Source organism: Leptonychotes weddellii, chromosome 14, assembly GCF_054177405.1.
Source record: "Leptonychotes weddellii isolate Sample4059 chromosome 14, ASM5417740v2, whole genome shotgun sequence".
Classification (NCBI taxonomy): domain Eukaryota; kingdom Metazoa; phylum Chordata; class Mammalia; order Carnivora; family Phocidae; genus Leptonychotes; species Leptonychotes weddellii.
Window position 1 is genome coordinate 48,052,196 of NC_138382.1, and position 12,357 is coordinate 48,064,552.

Genomic DNA, 12,357 nt, shown 5'->3' on the forward strand with positions numbered 1-12,357 from the left:
TACTCTCCTTTAATGTTCAGAAACCTTTGTCTGCCTTTTTAAAAGGAGCTGGTGAGAAATAGGCAGCAGCTGAGACAGGATAGGAAAAAGAAGTGTATGTATTTTGAAAGAGGGATGTTCTTTCCTCTTTTCTGTTAAGCCTCCTGTTAGGAAAGGCCTAAGATTACAGAGCCAGGACTCTTACTCCTTCATTTTTCTTCAGGAAAAGTGAAGTGTGAGTCTCCCAATAACAAGTTGGACAAGTTCACAGGAATACTGAATTATAAGGGAAAAAACTACATCCTGGACCATGACAAGCTGCTACTCCGAGGCTGCATCATCAGGAATACAGATTGGTGCTATGGCTTGGTGATTTATACCGGTATGTCTCCTGAGAGTCACAGTCAGGCCCCCAATCTGCTAGATTCCTTTCATGATCAATTTATGGGTACTCAGTTTCCAGGATGTAGATAGGGGACCCAGATATACATACACCATGGCTTTGAGACAGACAGAAAGGGAAGCAGATAGATGGATGGATGGATGGAAGATTTAAGAAAAACCTTTCTTCTTAGGAAAAAAAAAAAAAAAGACATTTTTCCCAGAGCAAGAAGTCTTTGTGTTCCAAGACCACAGGGCACTTATGAGTCTTCCCAGTCATATCTGGACACAGGAGAAGGTATACGTATAGAAAGAGTACCCATGGAATTAACATGTGAGAGGGGGAACATCTGAAAGGGGAGTATATATATATATGGGGATTACTCCCAGGAGAGAACACACACAGTGCTCACTATGGAGAAGATTATAAAATGTGAGAGATTCATGCCACAGTAAAGGCACATGGGAATCATTAGCAGTGGCCCCTCTTGAGACATCATTTAGAACCGTAATCCCTTATGCTTAGTGAAGGTTTTTTGGGGGGTTATGATGTGTTTGGGAAGATGGAAGAAGCTTCTGTATCACGCTTTGCCCTTGGTGACAATGGGCATTGATGACAACAACCATAGCAAGAGGATGGGGAACACTGAAGAAAGCATCAAGGAAGATTTACCACGGTGAATACTATTCAGCTCAGAGCTCCCCTTCTCAAGAATTCACCCTAGACATGGGGATCTTAGATGCCTCACTTCTATGGGAAATAATGAGATCCAAACCCTAGAGAGAAGCTTAAGAGTCCAGGGAGGCCTTGGTGGAAACTTTTTCATCAGTTCTTGAACTATAGTATCAGCTTCTAAGCTGACTAATCCCAAACCCAAAAGATTCGACGTACACTTATTTTCTTCACTGTACTTCAGCAGCTACCCCTACACATTGCCTTTCAGAAAAAGCTCATTTTTCAGGAAAGGGTTTCTCTCTAAAGCAATGGCAGTGAGGTTGCCAACCAGCACAAATTTAGCTAAGGTTGCTCTCTGACTCTTGGTTTACATGGTAGTGAAATCTTTTGGGGCTTTGGGAAACTTAGAGCAGAAGAGAACTGATACCCTTAAGAGCATCTTGAAGTATTCAGTGCAGAATTTAGTTGCTATTCCTGCTACATGATGCCCAGGTTCTACCATGATCTCCACATCCTTCTTGAAATGTGAGTTAGAGTCATTCTTTCTAAGGACCCTTTGAAGATTCTGTCCCTTGTAGCTTCCAGGCTCTGAGACAAACTTCTCATGACTTCAGGCCCTTCGTGAAATGCCTTAGAAGGAAAGAATAGTATAGTTTATGCCCCGTATTCTCAGTGTCTGCCCACATTATCAGGGAAGTTCCAGCTCCCTCATGTGTAAACATTAATGAAATTCCTTCATTAGAGTGCATGTAAGAATAACAATCAGGTGGTAAAAACCAGAGAAATTGCTACTTACACTTTCTTCTAAACCTCTTACATTTTCTCTGCAACCATATTTCTGGTCAGTAATACCCAACTCTAGTCCCATTGGCCACTAAAAACTCTTTACTTCTACTTACCATTTGCCCTGTTGTGAAGAAATACAGTCTGTCTCTCAGCCCCAGAAAAGCCCAGCTTCCACCTCAGAAGAAATCACTGCTACTGCCTTTTCCCACTTAGAAACTTGAAATAGAACCTGGCCCAGCAGAGGGTTTCCTCAAAAGAAGGTGGAGATCTCTTTATCAAAAAATCTCTTTTCTAAGCTAAATAAATCAGATGGTGATGAGAAAGAAGCTTGTGGCTCCTAGTGTTGAATTACTATATTGTACACCTGAAATTAATATAACACTGCTTGTTAACTTACTAGGATTAAAATTAAAACTTAAAAAAAAAAAAAGAAAGCTTGTGGCTCCTATTCTGACTTATCTGTGGAAGATTAGACTGTCTAAGGTGCTGCAAAAAGAGAGGTCAGCATCAATGTACTTTGCAGAAATACTTGGGATTATCCTTAGAAATAAAATGTGTATTTTTTTTAGTTATTGGCACCAACTACGAGCCTTTCTCCAGGGCTTTATCCCCTGGCACTGGTGAGAGGTTTGATTAGGTGATCATAAAGGTGTATTTCAATCCATTTTCAATCCTCTGAGTATATTCAATGATTCTAAGAGCTGGTCTCCCTGTTTCACTTAGGGCCAGACACCAAATTAATGCAGAACTGTGGAAAGTCTACCTTGAAGCGGACACACATGGACCATCTCTTGAATGTCCTTGTGCTCTGGGTAAGACATTTTTTTCTTCTTTACAAATAGACATGCTTTTCTCCCTTCCGTGGCTGTAGCTGGCATTTCCAACCTGGAATTTACTTGTTTGAAAAACTCATGGTGCGCTGTTTACTAATGCCAGAAGCAGAAAAGAACAGAGCTGATTGACAAGGGAGTCTCTCTCTAGTTTACACCTCTGTTGTAGAGGACAGTCACAATTTAAGATTTCATGCTCTGATTAGTGATACTGGGATGGATCAAAGACCCGGCTTTAGAAACTGACACATTTTTATTTCCTCATAGCCTGTTTTACTCATGAGCACTTCAGTAAAACATTACTTAGACTAATAGAACACCTTACTTACACTGGATGATTTTCAAACTCTTTCCTTAGAGGAGTCTAAGGTCGGCCACAGGGGGAATAGAAAAGATCAAGTGAGTTTTATTCTGGCCCCATCATTCTGATGTTCTTACTTCAAGAAGAGCATCTTGACATTTGTCTGTTCTGTAAGATTTCAGTTGGAAAAAAGAGATTCTGCTGCTAAGAAATGAAATTTGAAAAGCACTCAATAGACGGTAATAGCTTTGATAATAGAAGTTTAAACTGAAGATTTATTTCCATGCTATCCTATACAGAATCTTCTTCTTGTTAGATATAGACTTGTTTGCACAACTAAGCAATTTCAGTGGTGCCTATACTTAATTCAATGACTCCATTTTTATTTTTACTCTATTGCTTAGACTCTGAAAATTTTAAAGTGCCTTTTCTTTCTGTATATCTCTCATTAATATCTGAATTATAAACTGCCTCATCTCCCTTATTAATTATGGGAAATATCACTGTTCTTTTTTTTTAAGATTTTATTTATTCATTTGAGAGAGAGAGAGGCAGAGAGAGCACAAGCAGGGAGGGAGGCAGAGGGAGAGGGAGAAGGAGACTCCTCGCTGAGCTGGGAGCCCAACGTGGGGCTCGATTCCAGGACCTGGAGATCATGACTTGAGCCAAAGGCAGATGCTCAACCATCTGAGCCACCCAGGTGCCCTGGAAATATCACTGTTTTTTTCCTAAATCCTCTGGATTTAGGAAATGGGGTTTTAGAAAATTAGGAAAGTTCATTCAGCTTTGAGACTAGAAGCTGGTATCCACTCTTTCTACTACTGTCTGCGTAGCTTTCAGCAACTGAAACAAAGTAACATTTCCTGGTTTCTTAATGAGGAAGACAATCACATTTGAGAATTCAGGGAGGTGACATAGGTAAATATGCCTCTGACAGTATTGGGAACATATATCATTAGGCACTAAGTTAGGTCATTTAGCCTAGGCTTATTTTCAAAACAGAATGTCTCCCATGTGCCCAGGAAGGTTCACCTACTTAGTGAAGGTCAGTGACAACACTTGACATCTGTTAGAGTGATTTTAACTTTTTAGAATATTCATCATTCACTTACTGGAGCCTCACTACATCCATGACAATAAACAAGTCATGAAATATTTCCTCATTTGACAAATATGCAAATTGAGACACAATGAAGATAAATATCATAAGTAAAATCCTACAAAAAAATAATGGCAAAGACATTATAATAATAATGTCCTACAAAAAATTGTAGGACAATATAAAATAAATAATAAACAATAAATCCTACCAAAAATAATGGCAATGACTCCAATTCATATTTATTGAGAATCTATTATGTGCCCAGATGTGCCTGATGTTGTGAGAATCATCAAGATGTATATGATCTGGGTGCAGCCCCCAAGTGTATAAAGGGGGCAGGGCAGCAATATGTGTCACATGCTTTACATATATCATTTTATTTAATTATCACATCTATCCATCTAGGCATAACTTTTCAGAATCAATGCTCTTTCTGCTATACTTGCTGTCTCCTGGGGGGACAAAATTAAAACACATGACAAGTCCTGTTTAAAAGGCAGATTGGCCAACATATGAAGAAATTAAAAAACTAAAAAGAAAATCCCACAAGCTTCCAGAGAAGAATAGAAGGTCATATACCAGGATCAAAAATTAGAATAGCATTAGGGCGCCTGGGTGGCTCAGTTGGTTAAGCGACTGCCTTCGGCTCAGGTCATGATCCTGGAGTCCCGGGATCGAGTCCCACGTCGGGCTCCCTGCTCAGCAGGGAGTCTGCTTCTCTCTCTGACGCTCCCCCCTCTCATACTCTCTATCTCATTCTCTCTCTCAAATAAATAAATAAAATCTTTAAAAAAAAAATTAGAATAGCATTAGACTTCTCAACAGCAACAGCAGAAGGTAAACCTCAATGCCTTCAAAAGTGTGTGAAAAAAAAAAGTGTGTGAGAAAATTATTTGTAGCCTATAATTCTAAATCTAGTGAAACTATCAATAAAATTCAAGTATAAAGAAATATCCATATGCGTAAAGACTCAAAAAAATTTATTCATCATGTCTCCCCTCTTAGGAAGCTCCTAGTGTGTATACTTAGACAAAACAAGAAAGTAAACTAAGAAAGAAGATTACAGAAGCCAGGAAACAAGGGGACAAGTGAAAGGAGGTCCTAGAAATATCGCTGAATAGCAGGCCTAGAGAACTCCAGTGCAGATTAGAGCAGGAACATAGAGGTACCTGCAGCGGGGTCTCCAGAGAGAGAATGTAGTTCTCTGCTCAGGTTCTCACAAGACAGAGGCAACAGAGAGTCAGTGCAAATGCTAGGGGCAGCTAAGCTGGCAGAGTAGTTGCTATAAATTCCTGTATTTCTATGGTTATTCATTCAATCTTTGTATGAAATACTATCTGGGGTACTGTGTTCACTTTTGGGCATCCAGTTTAAGAAGAACACTGAGAAGCTTAATGAAATGACTATAAAGAAGTACAAACAGGGGACGCCTGGGTGGCTCAGTCATTAAGCGTTAAGATCCCAGGGTTCTGGGATAGAGTCCCGCATGGGGCTCCCTGCTCAGCGGGAAGCCGGCTTCTCCCTCTCCTACTCCCCCTGCTTGTGTTCCCTTTCTCGCTGTGTCTCTCTCTCTGTCAAATAAATAAATAAAATCTTAAAAAAAAAAAAAAAGTACAAACAGGAAATAAATACCTAACAGCCCTGACAGAGGATGAACCAGCAGCAGACCCAAGATGTTGATGAGTTTTTGGAAGGCAGAAAATAGATAGATTATATTGATAGATAAACTAGAGTAGTGAAAGCTTCAGTGCAAATGCATTCTTCTTGGTAGAGCTCAGTAATAGCTTCAAGCTAGCATCAGCAGGTATGGAGAGCAGAAATGGTAGGTGGGAAAACAATTAGGATAATTAATTTTAAAACTGCCCATGAAACAACATGGGCAACAATTTTTTGGCCCTCTGTACCACCCTGCCACCCCTATAGCATGCATATAACAATAGCAAATGTATTTGCTTTCCAGTCTCAAACAAGAGAGCTGCTTTCTAAAGAAATTTAACCACCTTTTTCAGAAGGCTAGGGCTTCTAATGTTGGTGTCATCACTTCAGTGTAAAACCCATTTTATTTTAGTTTATTTTTTTTTTTTTAAAGATTTTATTTATTTGAGAGAGAGAATGAGATAGAGAGCATGAGACGGGGGAGGGTCAGAGGGAGAAGCAGACTCCCCGCTGAGCAGGGAGCCCGATGCGGGACTCGATCCTGGGACTTCAGGATCATGACCTGAGCCGAAGGCAGCCGCTTAACCAACTGAGCCACCCAGGCGCCCAAACCCATTTTATTTTAAATTTAAGGGGCAGGGCACCTGGGTGGCTCAGTTGGTTGAGTGTTGGACTGGTGATTTTGGCTCAGGTCATGATCTCATGGGTCCTGGGATCAAGCCCTGCATCAGGCTCTTCCAGCCCCGCATCAGGCTCCGCACTTAGCGGGGAGTCTGCTTGGGATTCTCTCTCTTTCCCCTTGATCCTCCCCAAAGCATTCACGGGCACTCTCTCTTCCTCTCTCAAATAAATAACATAACATAACTTAGTTAGTTAGTTAGTTAGTTAGTTAGTTAGTTAGTTAGTTAGTTATGGGGCTCAAATGTGCTTGCATGCTCCTTGTGCACTGAAGGTGAGATCTGTCAAATAACACATACTGCCTACCCACACAGAATGCATGCTTCCATGTTCCCATTCAGGAGAGCGGCCTATTGGGGAAACAAAATTAACGAAAGGAAACCAAACCAACATATAATGATTAAACTACTCTTTTACTCATATTTTTAAGTGGACTAGAGGGAAACCAGGAACACAAAAGAGGAGGATGAGGATGAATAAATAGAATAACTGGACCCTGGAAAAAACATAATTCAGGGAAGAGAAAAGAACTTCCAAAAATTCTTACTACTATTCTTAGAAGACACAATTGCATAAATAAAGTAAGAATAGGGTTGCTAAAAATGGAAAAAGAAAAAAGCAATCTAAGAGCAACAGAAAAGAATTTCGGGAAGTAAAGATAGCTGAAATTTAAAAAGCCAATAAAGGTGCACCTGGGTGGCTCAGTTGTTAAGCATCTGCCTTTGGCTCAGGTCATGATCCCAGGGTCCTGGGATTGAGCCCCGCAATGGGCTCCCTGCTCGGCAGGGGGCCTGCTTCTCCCTTTCCACTCCCCTTGCTTGTGTTCCCTCTCTTGCTATCTCTCTCTCTCTGTCAAATAAATAAAATATTTTAAAAAATAAAATAAAAAGCCAATAAAAGGGCTGAAATAAAGACTTAAAGAACTCTCTAATAAAAAGATAAAGAGATAAAATATATGAGATAAATACTTCTTTTTAATAGAGAACCAAACCAGGAGCCCCCAGATTCAACTACTAGGAGTATCAGGAAGAGAAAATGGAGGGGACGACATTGTCAAAGAAATAATAGAAGAATATTTCCTAGAATTCAAGAAGGATATGAGTTTCAGATCTAAATCATCCAATAAGCATCATGAATTTTAGAGCTTCAAGGGTATAGAGAAGTCCCTCAAAATTTTCACAGGGATAAGAATAAGATATGAACAGGGCGCCTGGGTGGCTCAGTTGGTTAAGCGACTGCCTTCGGCTCAGGTCATGATCCTGGAGTCCCTGGATCGAGTCCCACATCGGGCTCCCTGTTGGGCGGGGAGTCTGCTTCTCCCTCTGACCCTCCTCCCTCTCATGCTCTCTGTCTCTCATTCTCTCTCTCTCTCAAATAAATAAATAAAATATTTAAAAAAAAAAAAAAAGAATAAGATATGAAGAGAAAAAATTGAGAATTAGGTTGGCACCAGATTTCTTACCCACACAACTGGGTCCTAGAAATTAGTAGAGTCATCCCTTCAAAGTTCTTAGTGAAAGTTATTTTGACCTAGAAATCTATACCCAGGAAAACTACAAATCAAGTGAAAAAGCAAACTTGTTCCTATCTTAAGACCTTTACCCTTGCTGTCAAGGCGTGCCCCAGGTCTTTACATGGCTTGCTTCTTGTTCATCATTCAATGCCACCTTTTCAAAGCAGCCTCTTTTCGGTCTAAAGTAGCCACCCCCACCAAGACCTTCTTTATTCTGTTAACCTGTTTTATTTTCATCACAGCACTAGTTAAATTATATATATATATATTTTTTTTTTTTTTTCTTACCTCTTGGCCACTTATCTCCACAGCAGTGTAAACTCTTTGAGATTAAGGACATTGTCTTTTTTTTTTACCACTTTATCTTCAGTCCCTAGGACTATGACTGATACATAACAGAGCTTTACTATTATTTGTTGAGTTAGTGAAAAAAAGTGAATGAATATCTGAGCTACCAAATTATGAACCTCTAAGGTAGAAATTAGGTCATATTCATCTCTATATTCTTGGAAGTGCCTTGCACAAAATAATGCTCAAGAAATATCTTTTGAATGGTTCTTAAATGAGGAAATGTTCTTGAATTAGCTAGGTTCTTATCAGCACTGTAGTTTTGTTTATATGGTATTTTTTGCCAGGACATTGTTAATGTAGTTAGATGTAATGCACTCTCATTTCTTGAAGCTGCAGCACAAATCTTTCCTGGTTTAAACACTTCATTTTTCTGCATTTTCGGAAATGTTTCTTAGGGGAAAATCTGGCAGATATAAGAAGCATGTTTAGCAAAGCTGCTTTCTGACAAGCCCACAGCTGAGCTGGAGTTTGATCCCCTCTCTCTCCCCAGTGATCAGAGCTCACAGCGAACCCTATTCTATTAAGTAAGAGTGTGTCTGTTGGGCAAAGAAACAGAGTGTTTGAAATTTGAGTGGTGCCAGAAATCCAGGATATACTTTTGTGGTAAGGAACAATGAAGAGCACAGATGTGAAGGTCAAAGGACCCAGGAGTACTTTCTTTTTACAGGCTGCCTATGAAGCCTGGGAGCTCCCCTGTGACAGTGACAGCCTTAGTAGTTCTCTGTGGGTTTTGTCAACAGTGACAAAATTGAGTATCTCTTTGAGCATTTATTGGTACCACTTTTTGCAAAATGGAAGGCTGTTTGCTCTTCTTGGGTCTGACTGGCTCTGATAATAAACAAGCAACCTGGGGGTTTGTAGCCACAACCAATTTCTTATTTGTTTCTTAGGGTAGAAAAGAAGCAAGGTGAAGCTTTAGCGACTACGTACCAATAAACTCCATCACAATAAGAGACATAGAACATCTGCAAGGGCTTAGAAAGCCTTGGGATGGCAGGGAAAGTTCTGGGAATGAGCAAAGAGCAGACTGTGTCCTGACCCTGCAGGCCTCACACTGAGGGGGACGCCCTGACCTAGGGGATTTGGTCTGATAGAGGTAACTTTCCTTTCTGGTGGCTTAATCTGAGCAGAAAGATCTGGTCCTGGGGGACTCATAGTCTAACAGTAGAGGCAGGACACATCACTGGAAATCATGGGTAATTCTCAGTTATCCAGGCAACAGAGATGGAGCAGGTCGAAGGTCTGTAATATTTTCCCACAGCTTTGAAATAAGTAATTTATTTTAATAATTTATCACAAATAAATAAATTATAAATACATTTCTGTTTATAAATAAAAATTTATTCTAATCATTTTACCTTCCCCATTTTTTCCCACTGGAGCGGATGAAATAGGGCCTGGAAAAGGGGCAGGTAGAAGAATATGGACCCCAATTTAATGCTGGCCACATAGACTATCCAAAAAGGAAGGCAGGACCAATGGAATTCATTGAGGTTTGATCTGAATAATGAGGATAGCCTTGCTTTCACATGGCTCATTGAAGAGAAGGATAAAGAAATGGGAATAAGATTGAGAAAAAAGGGTTTTATGGCCCCAGAGAGACCATCACAAAGAGCTGAACTAGTCAGTATGAATCTGCATTTGTCTAGAAATAAAAGCAGGTTTTACTGTTTTTTCTCAATCCTCCTTTGTTTTGTTCTCCCCCATCCCGTTACTCACTCAATACTCAAACCTTAAATATTGAATGATACTAAGGATTTATTTTTAATTTTTTAAGTGATAAAGGTATTATGGTTATATGTTTAAATAACAGCCTTTAAAGGTATATATTAAACAGTTTACAGATAAGATTATTTAATGTGAGAAATTTGCTTCAAAGGGGAAGGGGGGGCACTTGGGTGACTCAGTCGTTAAGCCTCTGCCTTCGGCTCAGGTCATGATCCCAGGGTCTTGGGATCGACCAAGACCCTGGGATCTTAAAAAAAATGTGGGGGGAGGAAGCGGGGGTTTAGATGAAATAAGACTGGCCATGAATTGAGAGTTGTTGAAACTGAGTGATGGGTACATAGGGATTCATTATACTATTTATATAACTTAATATGTGTTTGAAATTTTTCATGATAAAAAGTTTTCTAAACTCTCATTTTTTTTAATTTGTTTATTTGACAGAGAGACACAGTGAGAGAGGGAACACAAGCAGGGGGAGTGGGAGAGGGAGAAGCAGGCTTCCCGCTGAGCAGGGAGCTCAATGCGGGGCTCAATCCCAGGACTCTGGGATCATGACCTGAGCTGAAGGCAGACGCTTAACGACTGAGTCACCCAGGTGCCTCTAAAATCTCATTTTTTGTGAATGGTCTCAGTTAGACCTACTCCTCCTGCCTTTTATACTCTTGTCTTCAAACACTTTCCCGTAAAAACAAACACACACTTTTCCCATCAGTGATTCAAAGATGAGAATTCCAATCATTTAGCAGTGGGGATGTGTTGCTTTGAGCTAGTCACACTTTGTGACAAAGGGCACAGGTGTGAAAACTACTGAGTAGACTTAGAAGTAGTTCAACAGTAACATCATATCTGTCTGCTCCAGAGGTATCTGGGCATATAATGTAAGTGGAACATAAAATTGTACGACCACTTTGGAAAGCATTTGTCAGTTTCCTAAAAAGTTAAATATAAATTTACTGTAGGATCCAGCAATTCCACTTCTAGATATTTACTAAGGAAATGAAAGCATATATCCATGCAAAATCTTGTACATATGTGTTTGGTGCAGCTGTTTGCAATAGCCATAAACTGGAAAAACTCAAAAGTCCAACAAATTAGTAAACAGATTGTGCAGTATCCATACAATAAAATACTACTCAGCAATAAAAGTAAATAACCATCAGTAGATGCAAAAACATAACTGAATCCCAAAATAATCATGCTGAACAAAAGAAGCCCATCAAAAAAAGAGCATATACTATATGAATCCATTCATATAAAATTTTTTGGTATTTTATTTTTTTCATCTTTAAGATATAATTGATGTATAACATTGTATACATTTAAGGTGTACCATACAGTGTTTTGATATATGTATATATATGTATATATCAAATATATAGTGAAATGATTACCACAATAAGGATAGTTAACACATCCATCACCTCACAGAGTTCCAGTTCTTTTGTTTGTTAGTTTGGTGGTAAGAACTTTTAAGATCTCCTCTCTCAGTGACTTTCAAATATACAATACAGGATTCTTAGGCATAGTCACCATGCTGTTCATTACATCTCCAGAACTTAATTATCTTATAACTGGAACTTTGTACTATTTGACCACCTTCACCCCACTCCTCTTCAGGTAATTATCTTATAACTGGAACTTTGTACTATTTGACCACCTTCACCCCACTCCTCTTCACCTATCCTTGGCCCCTGGCAACCACCAATCCGCTGTCTGTTTTTATGAGGTTTTGTTTTTGTTTTAGATTCCACATATAGAGTATCAGAGTATTTGTCTTTCTCTGACTTATTTCACTTAGCATAATGCCATCAAGGTTCATCCATGTTGTCACAAATAGCAGAATTTTCTTCTTTTTTATGGCTGACTAATATTCCTGTGTGTGTGTGTCTGTGTGTCTGTGTGTGTGTGTATCACATTTTCTTTATCCATTCACCTGTCAGTAGACACTTAGGTGATTTCCATGTCTTGGCTGTTGTAAATAATGGCGCAGTGAACATGGGGGTACGGATAACTCCTCAAGATAGTGATTTTATTTCCTTCAGATATATACTCAGAAGTGGAATTACTAGATCATATGGTAGTTCTAGTTTTAATTTTCTCAGGAACATCCATACTGTTTTCATAGTGGCTATACTAATTTACATTCCCACCAACAATGTACGTCTTCCCTAGTACTTGTTATCTCTTGTTTTTTTTTTTTTTATTACAGCCATTCTAACATTTTTTGATTATAGCCTTTTTTTTATTATGTTATGTTAATCACCATGCATTACATCATTAGTTTTTGATGTAGTGTTCCATGATTCATTGTTTGCATATAACACCCAGTGCTCCATGCAGAACGTGCCCTCTTTAATACCCATCACCAGGCTAACC

The 12,357-nt window shown here is 39.3% G+C and overlaps 1 protein-coding gene across 1 annotated transcript in view; it reads left to right on the plus strand.

Annotated features, from left to right (window-relative positions):
- Window positions 1-12,357, plus strand: part of LOC102738628 (phospholipid-transporting ATPase FetA-like) — an 84,167-nt gene that overhangs the window by 36,555 nt on the left and 35,255 nt on the right. Inside the window, exons 9-10 of the mRNA XM_081803136.1 lie at window positions 203-361; window positions 2,546-2,634. Coding sequence (XP_081659262.1) covers window positions 203-361; window positions 2,546-2,634 — 248 coding nt within the window. The remainder of the gene's footprint in view (window positions 1-202; window positions 362-2,545; window positions 2,635-12,357) is intronic.